The sequence below is a fragment of the Pongo pygmaeus genome, chromosome 12 (assembly GCF_028885625.2).
Source record: "Pongo pygmaeus isolate AG05252 chromosome 12, NHGRI_mPonPyg2-v2.0_pri, whole genome shotgun sequence".
Classification (NCBI taxonomy): Eukaryota; Metazoa; Chordata; class Mammalia; order Primates; family Hominidae; genus Pongo; species Pongo pygmaeus.
In genome coordinates, this window is record NC_072385.2 from 29,484,484 (window position 1) to 29,507,663 (window position 23,180).

Here is a 23,180-nt window from a genome sequence, read left to right on the forward strand (position 1 = left end):
TCATCTATTCAGAATTACATGGACATACCTGTTGTGAGCCACCTCTGCCACTTGTTGAAACAGAAATATTTTGAAACCATAACTACACCTTGCAATTATCCAGACCTTGTCTTCAGATGAGCTCATTGCACGATACAGACATGACCTCACCTATCCTTGCCATCTTCATAAAAGGGCTGGTTTATTAGTGTCATTGAAGTGATGGCAGACATACATCAAAGCTGCTGAGAGAGGGTGAGCGCCTTGCCTGTGGTTATGCACTCAGTTAGGTGGAGCCTGGTGTGAAGTCAGGTTCTGGATCCTCCACCTGCACAGGTAGCACTGAGAGGGAAAGAACAGCCTTTGGCCTTCCCAGCTTTTTGAGTGCTTCTGCATACCAAGCAGAGTTTGGAAAACTGAGTCGTTTGCAGTGGCCCCCCTGACGCTTGGTGGAGGTACGCTTGGACTCGGAAGTGGAAGCATTTGTCTGCAGGTATCAGCAGTGGCTGACAGTCTGCTATCTCCCTGCAGAACTCTGCATCTTCCTGTTGGGACTCACGAAGATGCCAGTAGGAGCACAGGAGCCCTGGCCAGACCAGTGGGCAGTCTGGAACGCACCTGGGCGTGGGGGGGTCTCATGCCTTCCTGGGACTCCCTGTGATCCAGCTGGGGGTAAGAGGGGGTTTTGGTTAGCCAGCACGTTGGGAAGGGGACCTATTGGGTTCCCACTAATCAGAACTGCAGAATTACTAATCAGAATTAGTAATCCTACTAATAGCTCTGAAGCCTGCTGGATTAAGTGTTAACCTTTTAGTTGCTGGACTGGTGAGAAAAAAAAAAAGTGCCCTGTGGGAGGATCTGGAATTGGGGTCAGCCAGGGGACACTATCAAGGAACAGGACAGTGGAGGGGAGCAGAGGTCATTTACCAACAACTAGGGATATATTTTAGTATTTTAATAACTGGCACAACCCTACCAAGGCCAGCCCTACTGCAAGGTGAAAGAAAGAGGATGGGCTAATTTACAGGTGGTGCTTTTGTGTACTCCTGAATTCTGTACCCATCAAGTCACAAAACACTGAAGTGCTCCTGTGGGCCAGTGCAATGCTGGGTGGCCCAGGGTTACTAAGACACAGCTGACAGCCTGAAGGGGTTCATGGGAACTGAGCGGGCAGCTGTGGACACAGCTGAGAGTACTAGCAAGGAGTTATGCCCATAGAGGGAGAGGCCATTGGACTTACCTGGGGCATCGCAGCAGCGAGTGTTTGGAAAGGGCACACACAGGAGAGCCTGGCACCCTCCCTGTAGCCATCATAGGAGGGCCTAGAGATGCCCATAATTCATAATTGGTAACCATCCTGCAGCTCCCTGCCTCCCAGGTCCTCTCTGAGTCTGGAGAGCTCCTTCTGCCATTACGTTCGCTCCCCAAGGACGCAACAACACACACCAGCCAGCAATGCAAGCTCTTTATGGAAGGGGGATTTTTTTCTTGAAAAACAATGACAATGATCAATAGCAAATGGCAAGAATATCCACCTGCTTCCTGTCACTTGTTTGGAAGGTAATGAAATATGGTAAAAGCACCATTGTTAAACTTCACATTGCAAGTAACAAGAGTGGCAGGAGAATGTGTCAACGCAGACATCTAGCTCAAGGCAATTTAGCATGATTGAAGAGACACAGGAGTCTGTGTGTGTACAACACAGATGCAGAAACTAAACTTTTCCCCCACAGGAGATATTCTGGAGATAAATCCTGTCAAGCAGCAAGCACACTCATCTGATCGTTAATTAACTCAACTAACAGGTATCAGCACTGCTGCCCTGTCTGGCCCTGGGGTAGGTCCTGGGAGCACAGGGACAGGGCATTCCCTGGGGTGTTCATCACCCCACTACAGGAAGAGAAGTGTGAGCAGGAAACTTAGAACATCGGAGTTATAAAGTTCTACCCCTATTAAGAAATTCATGAGTTAATGATGGCCATGCTAGCCCCAGATCTATGCCCAACATGCCAATAAAGCAAGCTGCAGAAGGAAGATTACATTTCATCTCTGGGTTGTTCTCCAGTTCATCTGCACCACTCCGGTCACTTGCCAGGGCTTTCTTAGAAGTAGCCAAAGTGCCTTGATTGATGATGGCCTGCAGATCTGACTTCAAAACGCTGACACGCCTCTTACTTTTCAATACCATTCGCATAGTCTAAAGATAATGGGGAGGCATAATACTCAATTCAATCTTGTCATTTTATTTTTACCTAACTCTCCCCCAAATTGCCAAGATTTTTGTTGTGGGGGAGAAAGAAACATTGATGCGGGTATTACCCATTAAAAATTAATCTTAAACAAGAATGAAAAGGTTAAAATTGCACGCATTCTAGAACTGCCCTTCTGGAAGAAGAAAGAACGAATCTCTAGGAAGACGCATTCAGGGCTGTCTGACACTGCTGCTGCTGCTTCTCTGCACCACACTCACACCACGCCCGAATGACTCTAGCGAGGGAACCCAGGGATTGAGCCTCTGCAAGGAAGGTGTAGGTAGAGCCTGCACTGATCCTGAGGGAGCGGCTGTGGGATTCAGAAGCTGGCTGTCCCTTCTTCATGGGAGCCTTGGCCATAAGGAATTTGGCCTCTGGGAGGTGATATCCTCAGCTGTCAAATGGGGACAATCTAGTCCCCAACACTGTCCGACTGCCTGGGATGCACCTGGTGATCCTCACAGCAATCCTGTGAGAAGGCACGAGTTACCCCTCCCTTTTACAGAGGAGGACACTGAGGGCTCTTGGGGCGTGAAGTAACTTTCCTGAGGGAATGCCTTTCCTGCTCTAAGATAAGGCTTAGAGCAGGGACAGGCTTCAGAACCCACGCTTACTGCTCTGGTTATGTTGAGAGGAAGAGCACACTGCCGGGTCATTTCCAGACCGACTGAGTCAGGACTGTGAGAGCCCTGGAGGACAGGACTGTCTGTGACTGGCAGTGGGACACAACCCCTCTGAGCTCAGAGTCTGGGGAGGGCTCTGCACTGGGAGGATGGGGCCCAGCTTGGGGTCATGGAAGCCACAGCTGGGATCCTCCCACTGGAGACTGATTTGGAGCAGGGTGATGGTCCCCAGGCCCTATCCCGATAGGGCGCTCGCAGGACGTGAGAGAGGACTCCTGGTAGCCCATGAGCTGGGTGCCAGCATCACAGAATCTTTTCTTCAGCCCTTCTCAACCTTTCTCTAAATCACCCCAGGATTGAAAAGGTCAGAGCTGAAGTAACTGGCGGCCTGGCCACACTGAGTCCACGGGCCACACACATGGGTGAAGGGTGTGTCTGTCTGTCTGTCATAGGCCCTGTTACCTCTGACACTGGCACCTCTGTGTGGGGCCTCCTTCTGGCATCTTTTAATTTTATTTTTTTATTTTTTTGAGATGGAGTCTCGTTTTGTTGTTCAGGCTGGAGTACAGTGGCACAATCTTAGCTCACTGCAACCTCCATTTCCCAGGTTCAAGAGATTCTCCTGCCTCAGCCTCCTGAGTAGCTAGGACTCCAGGCACACACCACCATGCCCAGCTAGTTTTTGTATTTTTTTTTTTTTAATAGAGACAGGGTTTTGCCATGTTGGCCAGGCCGGTCTCGAACTCCTGACGTCAAGTAATCTGCCTGCCTCGGACTCCCAAAGTGCCGCGATTACAGGTATAAGCCCCCCACGCCTGGCCATTGGCATCTTTTAAGTGTTGACCTGCTTTCCCTCCTGCTCTGAGAGAGCCAGGAGATTGGAGCCTTCCTGAGGATGGGTGGAAAGGGGGCAGGCTTCTAGCTTTGAGTCACGGGGGCCCACCTCGACTCCTCTGCTGGTGGCCAGGCAAGGCCACCCTGCCTGCCCTCTGCCCTCCAGATGGACAGAGCAACCACTCACTCTTAACAGGGACTTAGAGCTTTCACCTCTTTTCAGGAAACTGCTCTGTTCCCTCCTATCTGCTTGGCTGAAACCTACCTTAGCCATGTTGGAAAGGTACGTCTTTCTTCTTAGTCTTTTGACAAATAGAGTAACTTCTGTTAAGAACAACACATGTGGCCATTAATACAATAACTTCAAGTTCTCATGTGGGCAGTGGGGAAGAGAAGGTGCATGTTTGGGGTAGGAAGGCACAGCTGGCTAAACTGCAACTTCCCCACCCTGTGTCTGCGGGTCCTCTCTGAGTGGCTAGGAGATCCTGGCAGGGGACACTTGGCTGAAATGTCCTCATGTGCCAGAAAAGTTAAGTAACCCCAGCATCTGACATGCGTGCTACTATGATGTGAATGTTTATCTCCCACACCCCCAGTTTCATATGTTGAACCTCACCCCCGTTGTGATGGTGTTAGGAAATGGAGCCTTGGGGAGGTGATGAGGCCCTGAGTGTGGAGTTCCCATGAAGAGCATTAGAGGCCCCAGAGTGACCCCTTGCCTCTTTCACCATGTGAAGACAAAGCAAAAAGACAGCCATCTGTGAACCAGTAAGCAGACCTTCCCCAGACACCCATCTGCTGGTGCCTTGATCTTGGACTTCCCAGCCTCCAGAACTATAAGCAATACATTTCAGTTGTTTATATACTGCCACCTAGTTGGTGGCATTTTACTACAGCAGCCAGATTGGACTAAGACCGGTATGCGAAGGAGCACCCCCAACTTTCTCATCCTACAGTGCTTTCCTTGGAAAATAATCAAAGGAAAGGAAAGGATGAAAAGGGAACACATAGAAACAGGTGTTCTCTTCTTGAATGCATTCATTCATTTGACAAATATTTGGGAGAACACTCGTGCAGTGTTTGCTCAATAACTATTTGCTGGAAGGCTGCTGAGCTGATGGACGGAAGAGGACAGCCCTTCCCTACAAAGGGCTCATGCTCCAGAGGGTGGGTCACCAGATATGCAAACACATCCCAAAAGCAGGCTAAGTGCTCCTATGTGATGTGAGAGCACAAGGAAGAAAGGGAGGCTGTCTGGAAGAAGGTATTGAGGAAAGCTTCACTGAGAAGGTGACATTTCATCTGGGCTTTGATGCGTAGGTAGGAGTTAGCCAGGAGTAATGGGGCAGAAGGCAGTCCAAGCAGAGAAAATGGCAGGAATAAGGGCCTTTTCTGGGGACAGCCTGTCTAGTGTTGCTGAAGAGCACTGTTGGGTCATGGGAGTCCCTTGGGAGATGGAGACAGGGATGGGGCCAGAGGCCAAACTGTGAAGGGGCCAGAGGCCAAACTGTGAATGACTGCAGAGCAGTGGAGGAGAGTGGGCCATCTGGGCAGTGGGGGCCTGGGAAGGTTGGTAATTGATTAATTGCTGTTTTAGAATGATCACTGGGGGTGGAGGGGAGTGTGGCTGGGAAGGGGGGGTGGAAGCAGGATGACCAACTAGGAAACTGCTGAAGTAGCCTACAGAGTGAAGAGACAGAGGCTTGAATTCGGGCAGATGTTAAAGGAGCACAGGAAAACTGGAGCGAGGCTCTGCTCCCCACTCCTTGGACCCCCTTTGTAGCAAGTCCCAGTCTCACCTTCTGCAACATCCCTAAAATTTCCAAGTGGGACAAACTGGATCAGGGCACCCAGCATTAGTAGTGAACACAGCTGGGGGAAGGGGTCATGGGGAGTGGCGATTAGACATGGTCCTATGCTGTAGGCACTTTGAGAAGTCCCCTATCTGTACTACCTAGGAAATAATTGCAAAGGAAGCAAGACTTACAGAAATGTGAGGCAATAACTGGTGCCTGCTTGGTGACAAAATGGCCCTGAGCTGGCAAGAAGGGTGGGACCCCATAGGGAGTTTGAGAGCTGCAGGCAATGATAGCAAAACTGCACAAAGGCAAGAGGGAGAAAATGGGTATTTCCAGGATGATCTGACAGGGCATGGCAGGTGCGGGCTGGCCTTTGAAGGAACATGGAGATTCAGGGACACAAAGAGGACAGATTTATAGGGAACTGGACCAGCTGACAGAGCAGTTCAATCTCACGCTCGGAAACCACTGCAGGCCTTGAACAGATAAATAGCCTGGTGGGACTGCAGCCTGGCAGCCAGACAGAAGGGGAAAGCATTCTAGAAACTCAGCAGAGAGATGGTGCAATTCAGGTGTGAGAATGCCCTGGTGAATATCCACACCTAGAACACCTTGACCTGCCAAAAGTCCATGTTATTATTCCAAAGAGAAATAGCTTAAAAGGGTGTGGCTGGATCAGCACAAAAATCCATCACCAGCACTAAAAGCCAGAAACCCTGAGCAGGCTGGGCCTTCCGGACTGTAGCTGAGTGCATGCGGCAGCCGCTGAAAGCTACCACCCAGGGTGAAAGTCAGGTGCTTCATCTACACTTACAGAATTTATTTATTTATGTATTTCTTTACTTTAAAAACAGGGTCTTGCTCCATCACCCAGGCTGGAGTGCAGTGACATGATCATGGCTCACTGTAGCCTTGACCTCCTGGGCTCAAGTGATCCTCCCTCCTCAGCCTTCTGAGTAGCTAGGTCCACAGGTGTGTGCCACCACACTCAGCTAATTTTTAAAACTTTTTTGTAGAGACAGGATCTCACTATGTTGCCCAGGCTGGTCTCAAACTCCTGGGCTCAAGCGATCCTCTTGCCTTAGCCTTCCGAAGTGCTGGGATTACAGGCATGAGCCACTGCACCAGCCCAGAATTTATTTTTGTCATTGAAACCTACCTTTGAGTTTGGAGATCTGCAAGAGGGCCAGGACACCTTCCAAAGCACTAAGAAGCCACAGCTTAAATTTCTTACTAAATAACCGCACAGATTTCAGGTACTGAATAGAAACATCTTCCAAGAAGTCATGAAGGAGAACATCCTCAATTCCCTACAACAAAAGTATCAAGACACTATGATTCTGCTGATGGTGCAGGTGTGACTGAAGCTCACACATGCCACAGGGACAGGGAGGGTCTCAAGAAGTCTGAGAGCGGGTCCCCACCCAGGTTGAGGGGGCAGCACCATGTAGCCTGGCCACTGCTTCCCATGCAGGATGTTAGGCTGGTGCAGCCACAGTTGGAATTTTTTTCCAATATTTTTATTTATTTATTTGAGACGGAGTCTTGTTCTGTCACCCAGGCTGGAGTGCAGTGGCATGATCTTGGCTCACTGCAACCTCCGCCTCCCGGGTTCAAGCGATTCCCCTACCTCAGCCTCCCGAGTAGCTGGGATTACAGGTGCATGCCACCACACCTGGTTAATTTTTTTGTAATTTTAGTAGAGATGGGGTTTCACCATCTTGGCCAGGCTGGCCTCGAACTCCTGACCTCGTGATCCACCCGCCTCAGCCTCCCAAAGTGCTGGGATTACAGGCATGAGCCATCGCTCCTGGCCTCAAATATTTTTAGAAGATTGATAACTGATTCAAATATTTTTTTAAAAAATCACACAATGCTGGCCAATACTATGTGGGTCAATCCAAATGTATTTAAGGGCTGAACCCAGCTTCTAGTTTTCAAACTTTGTGTTAAAAACTTGGAAGTACTAGATGGTTTCCTTATAAATAATAAAATAAAAGGTTAGGCTTGTGACTCGCTGAAGGAGAACATCTTTTTAACCCAGAGAAGATGTAAACCTGACCCTCCAAATACAACCCTCCAAATACAATCACTTCAGAGATAGCGCTTCAACCAAAGCAAAGCAAAGCAAAGCAAAGCAAAGCAAAGCAAAGCAAAACAAAACAAAAGCCCTGGCAGTTAAGCATATTACAATTCCAATTATTCATTTTAGAATGTCTTCTTTTACAGAAATTCCCAGAGAAAGAACTTCGACTCAATTCGGACTTCACTGATATGGAACCAGAGGTTACTATGTGCTTTGGCTTTTGGTGTCCATGAGGTAATTCACAAAGGGAAACTGAGTGTTAGGCAGAGATCAGATGGCTCCTGGTCCATACACCCCACTATTCACTCCTCAGAGGACCATGGAGACTGCAGAGAGGTGGAGCTGTGGGTCCAAACCCAGCATTTGCTGCCAATTTCTGCAAAGGATATACTCTAGAGACTCACGCATCCTCCTACCTTGTACAGCTGGACATCGTAGCATTTAAAGAGCTGGCACACATCAGGCAATGACATCAGCATGATTGTGTCTTGCTGCAGAGACTTCCAGAAGGAAGTAAGCAAGTCCTCCACCTGGGGTAAGTAACAGCATATCGCCAAAACTCGTTTTCCACCTCCCAAGGCTAACCCCCTGCCACAGATACTTCCTTAGCCCCAGATGACAATGGGATGAATTTTGTTCCAGTGCGTGTAAAGCTTTGCCTCTCAGCTTTTCCAAGCTGTATTTTGATAGAATTCTTTCCAACAACCCATCTGAGAGCACCTGCCAGTTGGATGGGATAATGTAGAACATTATTAATATTTTTTTGAGGCAGTTTCTAGAAGGGAAGCTCTTTCTGACCACAAGGAGGCTCCAGTTGATTATACTAGGATGAGGACTGGGCCACAGGGCACAGCCCAGAGAGAATAAATGTTCATTGGCTGACTGACTGACTGACTGCCTCAATCATTTTTCAGCTCAGAGAAAGGTGTGATAGTACTTAATCTAAGAGACCCCTTCCTTGCCATCAAGTTAGAAGTCGCCTAACGACTGTGGAAGGAAAAGGAGACTGGTGTGGTTCTACACAGGAGCCTTCTCTAAAGCCTATGTGGACTACTTCGTGGCGGCTCCTCTTTTCTGTTTTTTCCCATGTTGACTTATCAGTTTCCATTCTTGAACCACGTGACCGATCTGCTTCGCCGCCAGTAAAGACTCTTGCCTGTTTGGGATTTCCACAGGCTCAGACACTGTGAGGCATCACAACCTTATCGTGTCTCCCTTGGTCCTGGTGCTAGGACCTGCCAGTGATGCCAGACAAGGTGCTGGCCCCATGCATCGGTTGTCATGGAAGTTAGGGTCAACTCCTGAATTACATGGCCACAGGCACTGATTTAAAATCCTGTTATCAAGGCATTAATTCTAGAGAGGACTTCTCCAAAGACACTCTGAAAAATACAACACAGGGTGTAGCAATCCCTTTTCTCTCAGGCTGGGAACCTTGGAGCAAGGAGCTTTGGGGAAGGGGGGTCTGGGTGGAGCCACTACCACAGACTTGTCTCTGCCCACCCCTCACCACCCGCGTCCAAGTCACCAAACCCTGTTGCGATTGCCTCTGAAATATTTCTCTAACCTGCCCCTGTTTAATCTGTGATATCACTGTCACTGCCCCAGAACCGACCCTTGTTGCTTCTCACCTCAACTGTGACAAAACCTCCTCGCTGCCTCTCTGTTCCACGACGGCCAAGCCCTATTGTCACTGCTCCCCCACTGTCTTCTCAACAAGTCAAGAGTTCTTCCTGGGGCATCCGAGGCCCCTTCTAGCATCAGCCTACTTTCCCACCTCCCCTCTGGCTTCTCTTCTTTAGAAATAATAAAATCTAGGCTGGGCACGGTGGCTCACAGCTGTAATCCCAGCACTTTGGGAGGCTGAGGTGGGCAGATCACCTGAGGTCAGGGGTTTGAGACCAGCCTGGCCAGCATGGTAAAAACCCCGTCTCTACTAAAAATACAAAAAATTAGCCGGGCATAGTGGTGGGCGCCTGTGGTCCCAGCTACTCGGGAGGCTGAGGCAGGAGAATTGCTTGAACTCAGGAGGTGGAGGTTCAGTGAGCCGAGATCGCACCACTGAACTCCAGCCTGGGTGACAGAGCAAGACTACGTCTCAAAAAAAAAAAAAAAAAAAAAAAAGAAAGAAAGAAAAAAGAAAAGAAAAAAAGAAATAATAAAATATAGTCATAGTGACCTTTTTGTCACATCATGCCCGTGAACATCATGCTGCCTTTACCTGCACCATGGGTTCTACCTGGAATCCCTCTCCTACCCCATTTTCTGTCTATTGCACCTCTGCCTTTCCTACTAGAGTCAGCAGCAACGTGGCCTGCTTTGGAAGCACTCCCTGGCCTTCTCTGTTACCCTTCTCTGGGCACCCAGAATAGTCTAATCATGCAGCTATTCTAGAACTTTCCACATTGCATCATATTTATTGGATAATATTGCTCCTTTCATTACCAAATACTAACTTCTCAAGCCTTATGGAGAATACTTTCCTAGTCCTGGTAACAGTGTCGGTCACAGGGTAGGAATTAAATACGTATTTGATGAGTAAGTGAAGAAGGAAAGGAATATGTCAGATATCCAGTGTGGATGGGTATTTGTAACATTGCATCAACAGGACAGGGGCCATCCTGAAGACATCTTGGTCTCTCCCTCACTACAATGCTTTACACCAAGTAGGTAGTAAATGCGCTCGTGCTGAATGAACGTTATCACCCAAAGTTGAAGTGCTTAGAATATACTGAAGCATCAGGAAAAAATTCTCATTTGAATGTGCACTTGTTTCCTTGGATTTTCATCTCACACTGCAGAAGATGAAACTCAGAATAGCTGAAAGATTTATTCATGTTTTCCACAGCCAATTCTAGGATTAAATCCAATCGTGACAATACCCATGCCAGATCACTCAGCTGTGAAGTCCTGCTCCATCTTCAGTTAGGGCATATCAATAAAATGGCTCTTCGGCACCACTGAAAATTCCAGGGTGAATTTTATTACCAATACTTTATTCAAAATGAGCAGAATTAGGATCTAAAAAATAGCTGAATTTGTATTTAGAGCCTAAAGTTATCTGTATTAGCACCTTGGAGAATTTCCAACTGATTACACTGAAAATCAATCTCACCTTCCAGAACTCAATGACTACAAGATAGGCACATAGCATGTAAGCACTTCAGTGCAGTGGGTTACCACTGGACATCGGTTGATGGAGTCTCATCAAATAAAAATGATTAATAAGGAGTCATAAATGCTTGTATTTTATAGATAAAACCCTACCCTCTCAAGTTCTTGGTTCCTCACATTTCGTAAAATGTCTCGACAAAAGTTGCAGTATTCGTCAGCAAGGAAGGCCATCTAGGAAGAATATGGAAAATTATTTCAGCTTGTGGGCCTTTTCAAAAATGAACTGATCTTCACAGACTTTTCTGAAGCTCTCAGAGGCTGGTCTTGTTGCAATTCTCAAATGACAATAGCTGGGCCCTTCACTTGGGCCACAGCATTTTGTTTGTTTGTTTCTATAAACTAATGCAGACCTTATAGGCTGATAGTCCATGTAGCTTTAATTTCAATGTCATAACTCATATTTGCAGATTTATTCTACTACTACAAAGGCCACCAAACTTTGACACCTTTTTTTCTAAACTTCAATTTTCCCCTCCATAATCCCCAGCCCTAATTTCTAGAAAATCCATATATCTGTTCCTTTGTTTGTCTTGGGGAAGAGGCAGTCCCAGCAGGAGCCTTGCCACAGGATGTGATAAGGAACCCTGAACTTCCTGAGCACCATCAAACCAGGGAAGGCTGCTAAGGCTGCTGGTCCTCATGGGTCTGGCAAAGGCAAACATTATTCCATGTGACACAGCCATGACCACAAGCACAAAAGGAAGCTATTTACTGCCCTAAGCATCACACAGCCTGAAAGGCTAATCTCCCCATGAGTGTAAACCTACCATATTACAGGAGTATTTCTTTGCCAGTTCTTGCTCCAAAAATGGACATCTCCCGAATTCAGACAAAGGGGATCCAACTGGGTCTGTCTTCATTGGTGAATGATCTTCACACTAAAAATCATTTGTGCAATGGATTATGTCTTAAAATACAATACTTTTTTGGCATACAAATCATCTTATGATCACGCTACTCTAAGTTAGTATTGTGTATAACCTTTTAGCCACACCTCTGCACACATTACTGATTCCAGCAACTTTCCTCTCATATTTTACTCCAAATGCTGCTAGTTTTTGTCTATAATTCTATGAACGATGGACATCAGGGAAGGGATAGGATTTAATGTATTACCAAATGTATCTCTCTTGGGATCATCCATTTACAAATCCTCTATAGCAATGTACAATAAGACTATTATCTATGAATTATTTAATATCACAATACACTTCTACAACCCTTGTCCATGTAATTGTTCCTCCTTGAAATGAAATCATACCTTGTTTGGGTCATCCTGCCTATATCATAACAATGGTTCATTGTATGAGAAATCTCAGGGCCATTGCAAACAAGGAAAATGAGGAGCATGGACTTTCCTTTAGAAGAGCCAATTACAGGCCCAGGCGTGGTGGCTCATGCCTATAATCCCAGCACTTTGGGAGGCTGAGGTGAGTGGATCACTTGAAGTCAGTAGTTCAAGACCAGCCTAGCCAACATGGTGAAACCCCGTCTCTACTAAAAATACAAAAATTAGCTGGGTGTGGTGGCGGACACTTGTAATCCCAGCTATTCGGGAGGCTGAAGTGGATGAATTGCTTGAGCCCAGGAAATGGAGGTTGCAGTGAGCCAAGATTACACCACTGCACTCTAGCCTGGGCGAGAAAGAGCAAAACTCCATCTCAAAAAAAAAAAAGAAAAAAAAGAACCAATTACAGGATGGGAAGGAGGAAGAAAGGTGGCATGGCGGAAAGCAAGTGCAACATTCCTCCCTGCCTCCCTGTGTCACTCATGCTGCTGTCCCCTCTGGGCATGGGGAGGCATGAGGTCTCCTCCTGGTCTGAATAAAGGGTATCAATTTTATTTGAAATGATTTCTTCAGCGTTGTCATAGACTGCTTTTAAATAATTTCACTTACAATAAAGTAGGATGAAAGAATTCCTCCAAGTTGAAAATTGAGCGGCCAACCCTGCTACGCCAGACTGTGACTTTTCATTCTCTCAAACCTCATGACCCGCTCTCTGACCCTATAGTTCCAAGGTCAGCATTCCATCCTTAGCCTGCCCAGTCCTTACGCACCCTAAGCCTCACTAAGCTACTCACTTATAGAATTGCTTCTGTGGGTTTTGGTAGGTTCCTGTCTATAAGACATGTGAGGGCATGGCAGCTTCTCTAACCACCTGTGCCCACCCTTTACAGGAGGAGTGAGCTCAGCCACCATCCCACACAGTGCTGCACACACTCAAAACAGGCACCACTGTGTTTTCCTCCTCTCCGATGCCCCAGTGTCAACCAGTACTGCACTGGGGATCACGGAAGTTTAGAGAGCATGCTTAACTGTCCTCTCAGTGCCCTAAAGTCTGTATTTCATAACTCTGTTGTGATTCTGAACCTCTTTAAGAATCTGATGAAAGCAACTGACCCTCTCCCTGGAGAAAATGCATACTATGCACACAATATTATGAAGATGCCATGTTAAAACTTCCCCCATTAATACTGTTGGAATGATGTAGGGGTATAGATGTCTAAATAAATACATAAAGCAGGAACACAGAGGGGACAGCTCAAAGGAGTCTCTCTATTGGGTGCTGTCTAAGCCTCATTCACACCACACTTTAGAATATTGGCTTTATTCAGAGTCATCAGAAGATGGGTCTTCTTGACATTTATGCAGCCAACAGACACATGAAAAAATGCTCATCATCACTGGTCATCAGAGAAATGCAAATCAAAACCACAATGAGATACCATCTCACACCAGTTAGAATGGTGATCATTAAAAAGTCAGGAAACAACAGGTGCTGGAGAGGATGTGGAGAAATAGGAATGCTTTTACACTGTTGGTGGACTATAAACTAGTTCAACCATTGTGAAAGAGAGTGTGGTGCCGCCTCAAGGATCTAGAACCAGAAATACCATTTGACCCAGTGATCCCATTACTGGGTATATACCCAAAGGATTATAAATCATGCTGCCATAAAGACACATGCACACGTATGTTTATTGCGGCACTATTCACAACAGCAAAGACTTGGAACCAACATAAATGTCCATCAGTGATAGACTGGATAAAGAAAATGTGGCACATATACACCATGGAATACTATGCAGCCATAAAAAGGATGAGTTAACGTCCTTTGTAGTGACATGGATGAAGCTGGAAACCATCATTCTGAGGAAACTATCACAAGGACAGAAAACCAAACACTGCATGTTCTCACTCATAGGTGGGAATTGAACAATGAGAATGCTTGGACACAGGGTGGGAAACATCACACACTGGGGCCTGTCAGGGGTTGGGGCCTGGGGAAGGGATAGCATTAGGAGAAATACCTAATGTAAATGACGAGTTGATGGGTGCAGCAAACCAACATGGCACATGTATACCTGTGTAACAAACCTGCACGTTGTGCACATGTACCCTATAACTTAAAGTATAATTAAATAAATAATAATTTGAAACAGAAAAAAAAAAAGAAGATGGGTTTTCTTGTATGTGGGTATGGATGATGCTCAAGTTGATCATACTGAAGGATGGAGCTATTCCATGAAGCTCATTGGCCTGATCATAGGCGTTCTGTTAGAGAACTGAGGAATCCTCAATTTTAACTCTGGGCTAACCTCTCATAATGCAAGACCCCAACTGCATCCATATTTTCCAGAGCACTCACACCCTGGTTATGTCAATGTTCTCTGGGTGTTACTGCTGGTATTCCCAAAGCAGCATTCTCAAACACATCAGAATCCCTTGGGGCCCTTGAGATCCATGTTCCTAGGCCTCTAGTGAATCTGATGAGACAAGAACTCTAGATGTGTAACCAGCTTCCCTACTGAGCCTTCTGCATGCCCATGCTGAGAACTGCAGCTTTAGGCCGACAGTTCTTTGTTGAATGCTACAGAAATCTCTACATTTCACCATGGCATATACAACACAGTTTCACCTGTTCAGAAGAAAACATCTGACAATGTACTGTTAAGATATTCAATAAACAATTACAAGGAAAATGTAAAAGTGTTTTATTACACAACATAATGAAGAGCAAATTCATGATTTCCTGAAGTCAATTCCCTGAGGTCTCTTCCTCCATAGACATTACTTATAGGCATAATCCTTTCATTAAAAACTGTGAAAAGAATTGTTCTTTCACAAACAATATTTTTAAAATCATAAATTGAAATATTTCCTTTACAACATAAACAACCAGAAATCTAAAGTAAAAGTAGAGTACAGACCACTAAAGTGTGGATCCCTGCAGGAGATTCTCTACAGCAGAAGGCATTCAGGAAGCATGCTGAGGAATTCCAGTGCATAAACAATAATTCGGCAAAGCAAAGAAGGGGATGGAGAGAAGTTGATCAATGGGTACAAACAGACAGTCAGAAGAAATGAGACCTAGGCTTTGATCAATCTAGTAGAGTGACTATTGTTCACAAAAATCTATTTGATATTTTCAAATACCCAGATGAGAATCATTTGGCTGCCTCCAGATAAAGAAAAGATACCTGTTTAAGGCAATAAGTATCCCAATTATACTGATTTGATCTTTACACAGTATAGAAATGTATCAAAATATCACGTGTATCCAGAAAATATATACATCTATTATATATCAGTCTTTAAAAATCCACCAACTTTTAAACAATAACTGTGTTGAGTGTGGTGGCTCATGCTTGTAATCCCAGAACTTTTGGAGGCTGAGGCAGGAGGATTGCCTCGGGCCAGGAGTTCATGACCAATATGGGCAACATAGTAAGAGCCTGTCTCTACAAAAAATTTAAAAAAAAAAACAAAAAAAAAAACATGTCTGGGCATGGTGACATACGCCTGGAGTCCTAGCTACTCAGGAGGCTGAGGTGAGAGGATGCCTTGAGCCCAGAAGTTGGAGGCTCCAGTGAGCTGTGATCATGCCACTGCTCTCCAGCCTGGGCAAAAGAGCAAGACCTCGTCTCTAAAAAATAAAATAAATAAATAAATACTGCATAATGACAAATATGTATAAACAAAAGCTATATCTAAAAAATGACAAAGAAAAAAATGAGAAATTCTACGTGGATTCTTTAGGTATATTAAATGCAGTTTGAGATTTTCAATAGACCCAAGAAATGTCATTGGAGTTACATGCTACCATTCATCTACTCATTCTTTAGTGAGCGTGCACTAGGTGTCAGCCCCTGGGAGTCTGATGTGTGACACCTTCCCACCATCACCTGCTCCATCAGGCACCATCTGCCTCCCCTGGATTACCCCATCAATTCTCCTGAATGCCTTTGCTTCTTCCTGCATCCTTGAAGACACTGTTCCCAGAATTATCACCCCCCAAAGCAAATGTATCCTGTTACTCCCCTTCTGAAGATGCCTCGATGGTGCCCCATGGTCTCCTGGGTCAAATCCAAGTTCTCTGCCTAGCATTGACAAGCTCTGTGCCCTCTGGTCCTCTCCACCCACCTCGCCCAGTGCGCTGCTCCCCAGCATATGCACGCTGGCTTCCACACACGTTTGTCATCACCTCCCAGCTCCAATGCAGGCTACACCCTCAAAATGAACACCCTCCTAAGTGAGGAGCCAGTGACCCCCTTCAGGACTAGCTCAAGGATAATATGACAGGCAGAATCAGGCCCCTCCACCCCAAAAATGTCCACATCCTAATCCCTGGAACCTATGAATATGTTCCCTTGCATGGCAAAGGGACCTTGCAGATGTGATTAAGGTTAAGGACCTTGAGATGGGAGGGTTTCCTGCCTTATCCAAGTGGCCTCATGTCATCACAAAGGTGCTTTAGAAAGGGCCACCTTTCCCAGCTGCAGGGAGCCAGACAGACTGCAGCATGAGAAGGGTCTGGCCTGTCTTTGCTGGCTTTGAAGATGGGGCGCAGGCCATGAGCCAAGGAATGGGAGTGACCTCTAGAAGCTGGAAAAGGGAAGGAATGGATTCTTCCCTAGAATGTCCAGAAGGAACACAGCTCTGCCAACACGTTGATATTAGTCTGGTAAGAATGGTGTTGAAATTATGACTTCCAGGGCTGTATGACAACAAATTTGTGTTGTTTTAAGTCACTGACTTTGTGCTAATTTGTCACAACAGTAGGAACCGCACTCTTGAGTGCAGCCCTCTCTAATCACTCTTGCCTCCCATAGCCCCTCTCCTCCACCCCCAATTTGGAGTTCCCAAACCACCCATGGCCTGCACTGCCCACTCGACCTGGTACCCATTGTTCCACGTCTATCTTAGCTTCCCAACTACAAAACTGTGTCCTACTTAAGTAGAGGGACTTTGTTTGGTTTTAGCTTTTCTTTCACAACCCATTCAGCCCTGAAGAGGGCTGGTCACTAAACATGTTTATAAATGGTTATCTGTTCAATGACACTTGTCAACAAGACAGTATCTGTTATTGTCAGAATGTTGGTATCCCCACCGCCCCCCGCCAGGTAATATGTTAAAACCCTAATCCTGGCTGAGCGTGGTGGCTCACTCCTGTAATCCCAGCATTTTGGGAGGCCGAGGGGGGCAGATCGCTTGGGGTCAGGAGTTTGAGACCAGCCTGGCCAGCTTAGTGAAACCCTGTCTCAACGAAAAATAAGAAAATTAGCCAGCGTGGTTGCGGGCGCCTGTAATCCCAACTACTTGGGAGGCTGAGGCAGGAGAATCGCTTGAACCAGCCTGGGCAACAGAACGAGATTCCATCTCAAAACAACAACAACAACAACAACAACAAAAAACCTCTAATCCCAACATTACAGTATTTGGAGGTGGGGCCTCTGGGAGGTAATTAGGTCACAAAAGTGGAGCTCTCATGAATGAGATTAGTGCTTGCTCCCTCTCTTTTCACCACGTGAGACACAATGAGGAGTCATCTGCAGCCTGAAAGAGGACCCTCCCGTAACCTGGCGATGCTGGCACCTGGGACTTCCAGCCTCTGGAACTGTGAGAAATAAATGTTTGTTGTTGAAGCCATCCTGTCAATGGTAATTTGCAGCTCGCACTAAGACAGTATCCAAGTACTATCATATCGTTTTGGCCCACTAAAATAAAATCAACTCATGATGTCATACATTAGTTATTCATAGTTCTGGTGTCCTAATTCAGAGCTGTAACTGTAATAGGGAGACACTTCAGACACATTTATTGCCAACAGCCTATATATCCTTTTTAATTTTAGCTGAAGAAACACAGTTAAGCAGGGAATGTGCAGCCAAACAGTAGGTTCCTTAAGGACAGAGACTATGTCTGTCTTGGCACAGCATGTGGAAAGTGGTGGGCACTGAACATTTATGGTCAGATGGGTGAATGGTTAGGAGCTACCTAGAGTAAGAACATTACACACAGAAAAACAGCTGGATTGAATTAAGCAATCACTGGTATTGCTAGATCTGGGTCTATTATAGTAAATCTATTTGATTAACACTCACTGTTGCTTCTTGTTGGATAATGCTGTTATAATTAGTAGATTTTTCAAAGGCAATGGCATCTCCACTGTGAAGGAACAGAAAACAGAGAAGTAATTTTAGCAAGACACCTGTCTCTGAGCAGAAGCACGAAGTTTCTTTTGCAGCAAGGTTATTTGTTTAGGGGTATAACTTTTATTGAAAAACCCTCTGCTATGTTTCTATCCACAAATGGTAATGATCACAAGCTTGGGGCTTTAAAAAATCCATTTCTGTAACTGGGACAACCACGCATTTATTTTTAAAGGTTTATTCCTTTCAGAAGCAAGAATATGATATCATCATGGGTAGAATTCACTCCTGTGGGAAAAGAAAAATCATCATGAACGTGAATTCTTATTACTTTTTTATTTTGGTGCATTTTAAATAATCGATACAGAAATGATAACATCCTCTGAGTTGATGGATGTAGAAGAACACCTTTACAGAACAAAGAAACTGGTAATTAATAATAGAGATGTAAATTTCATTTCACCATGCCTCTTGGATTCATATAAGATAATGGAAAAGTTTATACATAATGGAGAACAGACTCGGTCCTATCTATGCAGTACAGTGTATTTTTTCTTTAATCATGGGCATTCGATAAGCTGTGAGCCCAGTTCACTTGCACCAGGGAATGTCCATTCTCAAGATGCCAGAGTTGGTGGTGTCTCCTCCCACTTCCCTGTCACTCAGCCCCAGAGTTATGGCTGAGCCAAGGGCAGACATGACTTCGGTGGGTCCGTCCACTCCAAGTCAGCACACATCCTCATGCCTGATGGTTTCAGCTCTACCTGAACATAAAAAAGAGAAGAGGAAGCCAGCAGCCTCTTGCTGTGCTTCTGGAAGCCAGGCAATGGTCATCCAGGTAAGGAGGACCTGGGAGGAGGTGGGAGTCAGAGGGGAGGTAGAGGAAAATGGCTTTCCTTCCAGATAGGATGGTTCTACATCCTCCCCAGCCTCTTGAAAGCCCCAGGGGCTCTCTTCTGAAGGTTTGGGTCAGTCCACTCTCCAAACCAAGTCATAGAAAACTGGGCAGAATGCTTGATACCCATCTGATAAATGTTTCCACATAATGTTTTATTTCAAAACAGGGCACACAGATTCAGGGTCTGGACACAAACCCACTAGAAAGGCACTCTTCATCTTTTAATAAGAGTTGTTATCAAAATAGAAATTTTGCTGTGGACTTTCCAGTGGCTGCAGGACACAGCACCTGTTCAACCTGAAAGGGTATATGGATAAGCCCTGCACATGCACATAGGGTGATGGGCAATGCTAGAGGAGCCAAAGGCAAAGAATTTGGAGTGTCTTAGGAATTCCATTTGTCATGTGTTATGGACTGAGTTGCCTTCTCCTCAAATTCCTATGTTGAAGCCCTAGCCCTCTATGTGACTGTATTTGTAAATAAGATCTTTAAGGAGATAATTAAGGTTAAATGAGGTCATAAGAATAGGGCCTTAATCCAATCCAGGACTGGTGTCCTTATAAGAAGACACCAGAGAACTTGCTCTCTTTCTCTCTCTCTCCATGTGAACAAAGACAAGAACATGTGAAGACACAGCAAGAAGGTGGCTGACTGCAAGCCAGGAAGAGAGCCCTCACCAGAAACCAAATTTTGGGGTACCTTGATCTTGGACTTCTAGCCTCCAGAACTGTGAGAAAATAAATTTCTGTTGCTTAAGCCACCCAGTCGGTTGTATTTTGTTATGACAGCCCAAGAGAATGCATCATATCTCAATGATATCTTGGGTAGGTGTGAATATTATGCAGTTTCTTCAGGTAAAATTTATAAACAGCCCATTGCCACAGATTCTGGGACATTATAGCAACAAAAACAACAAATAATAAATCAAACTTAGAATAAAGACTAGAATGAAATAAGACAGAAGAAAATATCAGAAGTGAAATTTCACTAAATAAAGGGCTAATAGAAAAGAAATTTAATCAGCAAAATATGGTCATCACTCTTTAGAGATGTCTAAAAATTACTTGTGAGACTTTCTTCAACTAAATTGGAGGAAGGGCAATTTCTCCCCAATTCCATGTTGTGTCAGCATGCTACTCCTAATATGTTTTCTTTGGAAAATGAATGCAAGACCACAATATGAATACACTGAGCTCCATCCATCCATCCATTCATCCATCCATCCATCCAACCAACCATCCATCCATCCATCATCAATCCATCTCTCATTCATTCATCAGTGTCTACTGAATGTCAGGCATTGTGCCAGGCTTTGGTGGATATAGCTGTGATCCAGGGAGACAAGGTCTGTTTTCACAGAGGTTATAGCCTATTGGGGAGGAAAAATGTCACACAAATAATCACTAATCACAAAGATGTTGAGTGAGGGTTATGACAACTGAAGTGTTGGGTGCTAGGAAAACGTACATCAGGGGGCCATCCTATTCTCTTGTTAGTCCAACAGTGCACATCTCTGTCAATTGGCAGCTTGATGAGCTCAGGAGAGCTGCATTTGTGATCAGTTAGCCTGATCTGGTTGGTGTTCATCACATCACCATATAAGGATAGCTTATTAAACAATTTTGAATGGTGACATTGATCCTCATGGGGCATTCCTATAGATACTCAGAAACAGATATTTCAAAGCTAGAATGTCTGGTTTCAGACTTAAAGGAATGACAAGGAAAACTCTCAACTTTATCACTCATCCCTCTCCCTCCACCCTGACTCTGGGAGCTTTGGACTAATGAGTAATGCTCATTATGACTGAGTAATGTTCTCAATTATTTTGAGTTCCTAAATGATACTCCCAAGTTTCTGCCTCTGTTCAATGCAGAATATGGGCTTAATTCAACAGCAATTGAAAAGAAGGTGGCATCACCCTCCTCATCTTTATAGGGAAGCCTGAAGTGACCTGCCTGCCCTGTAGGGGTCTGTGTATAGCAGGAATCCTCACTGGGAGAGCTATGTTAATTTTTAGCATTTAATTGGGAGACTTTATGCATCAACCTAATGGTGAGAAAGAGAAAATATTTCAACCTCATGGAGAGATGGGGTCATCTATGAAAAAGTCCCCATTTCTACCTGGCCGGACAAAGACATTCATTTGTTCAAACGAATGGCAAGGCTGTCTCTTTCCACCTCTGGAATGTCCTAATTTAAGAGACTGGCTCACAACAGGGGTCATCATGTAGGTTTAATGAGATCATATTTATTTTCTAAAATCACCTAGTTTCTGAGGCTTCTGCAAACAAAGAACCACAAAAATATTCAAGTGACAGGGGGATTAGGAGGCAATAACATTGTTGGGCTACAAGGCAGGTGAGCAGAGTTGCTGGAGACCAGCAAGTGGGGATTCATGAGGGTCTAAGTTCAGGTTACCAGCACCCTGAGAGTCTGGCAGATTCAGAAGAGTGAACAATGCAGGCATTGCTGGGCTTTCATCTGGCAGGCAAGGCTGGACTAGGCTAGAGAGGGAGGTTGAGGTAGACCAGTGCTCCACCAGGGTGCAGTTCCCCATATGGGGCCACCACCCAAGAGCAGGTGCAGGGAGCGTGAGGCCAGAGCAGGCTGGGAGGTGGCTGTTTCAGGCAGAAGCCCTGCGTGCCCACCGGGACAGCTTTGTGTCTTTGGGCTCACTGCCCCCTGCATCATTTCCAGACTGTGGCTCTGAGTCAGGCCTTTGGGACATTTATCAGACTGTGATCAAAAGCACAGTCATTGCTAAAATACAGCACCAAGGAAACCACACACAACATCCAGAGCTGGCCTTGTTGTGAAGAAAGGGCTTCCAGTCCAAAAGGCATCTTCTCCACTTGCTCTCCGAGGCCTGTGATGCTTTAGCAATGCCAAATCATCGAGTCAGAGAAAAACAACAGAGCACAAGGCAGACCGTGACACAGGAGTGACTCCCAGGCGAGTCCATCCTCAGGTCATTTGCATTCCTTGGGAGCTGCCCCCCTTAGTGACTGCTCCTCAGGGCCCAGGCCAAACCTGGCCTAAGATGTTAGGATTTAATAACCACTGGAGGGAAGGGCAGGGTCAGCTGGGGATGGAGGGAGAAGAGCCCAGATGGGGAAGACTGGGGAGGGAGAAGGGCTGAGAATTCCTGCAGCACAATGGAACGGGCCTCCTAGTTCAGCTCTGCAGCTAGCTGGCTATATTGCTTTAAGCAAGTCACATGAAGCGCCAGGGCCTCAATTTTGCACCCTGTAAAGGGAAGGATTGGGATTTGGTGACCCCCACCCCAAGACCTTTTCCAGCTCTCACTGGAACACGGGGACTCAGAGGTCCCCCAGGTCTTACACAATGGTCTGAAGGTTCCTTCTGGGCTTCATGCAGGGACAATGGAGGTGGGCCTGGTTTCTTCTGGGCACCAGCAAATTGTCCACTTTACTCAGTACAGTGAAGTCACAGACTGAGAACCACGTTTTACTTTAATTTTTATGATCAATTTGTCTAAAAAATGTCAGGCATAGAGAGGACTGAGACACAATTATATAGCACATAACTCATCTTCTTTCTTTAATTTTTTCCCATAAAGTCTTTCAAATGTAGTGTTAGCTTAATATGCTCTTTGGCATTAACTTTTCTTAGTCTAACTACAATTTGCATTTACATTCTCAGGTTTTGACATCATTTATCATTAGTCCAGACTTTCATTGACATCATTTTGGCATCATAAATTGCCCTCGCAAATCACCCTAACCAGTGGTGAAACAACTTGAAGCAATTACAAAGGTAAGAGGATAAAAATGTAATAAAACCTAATTCATGTACCATACTTGTTCTGTGTCAGATTTCAGAGCAAAGGCGCTTCATCTTCCAATCATTAAAGGCTCTCATCGTAACTCTTCCTCAAAGCACATGAAGTAATTATTTTGGTTTTGATTAAGAGAAGATATCTTTGACTTGATGAATATTTTTACATATGTTAAAATAGTAAATATATATATATTCACATTCAGACATATGTCATTATAATTTTGAAAAACTAATATAATTTTGATTATACTAATAATATTAATCATTAAAATACACTCAGCACTTACTCATCCTAAA

General features: G+C 45.2%; 1 protein-coding gene across 25 annotated transcripts in view; it reads right to left on the minus strand.

Annotated features, from left to right (window-relative positions):
* Nucleotides 1-23,180, minus strand: part of LOC129030871 (DNA-binding protein RFX8-like) — a 103,048-nt gene that overhangs the window by 13,263 nt on the left and 66,605 nt on the right. For 18 of the 25 annotated variants that reach the window (XM_054476684.2, XM_054476689.2, XM_063649147.1 and 15 more), the window contains 7 exons: nt 18,134-18,197; nt 11,515-11,625; nt 10,841-10,918; nt 7,990-8,103; nt 6,647-6,797; nt 3,954-4,012; nt 2,020-2,176 (listed from right to left, as the gene is read on the minus strand). In XM_054476684.2, the coding sequence (XP_054332659.1) occupies nt 2,020-2,176; nt 3,954-4,012; nt 6,647-6,797; nt 7,990-8,103; nt 10,841-10,918; nt 11,515-11,625; nt 18,134-18,197 (734 nt within the window). Of the gene's footprint in view, nt 1-2,019; nt 2,177-3,953; nt 4,013-6,646; nt 6,798-7,989; nt 8,104-10,840; nt 10,919-11,514; nt 11,626-18,133; nt 18,198-23,180 lie in introns of those variants that run through there. The other 7 variants (XM_063649154.1, XM_063649148.1, XM_054476685.2 and 4 more) reach the window with 5 other exon arrangements.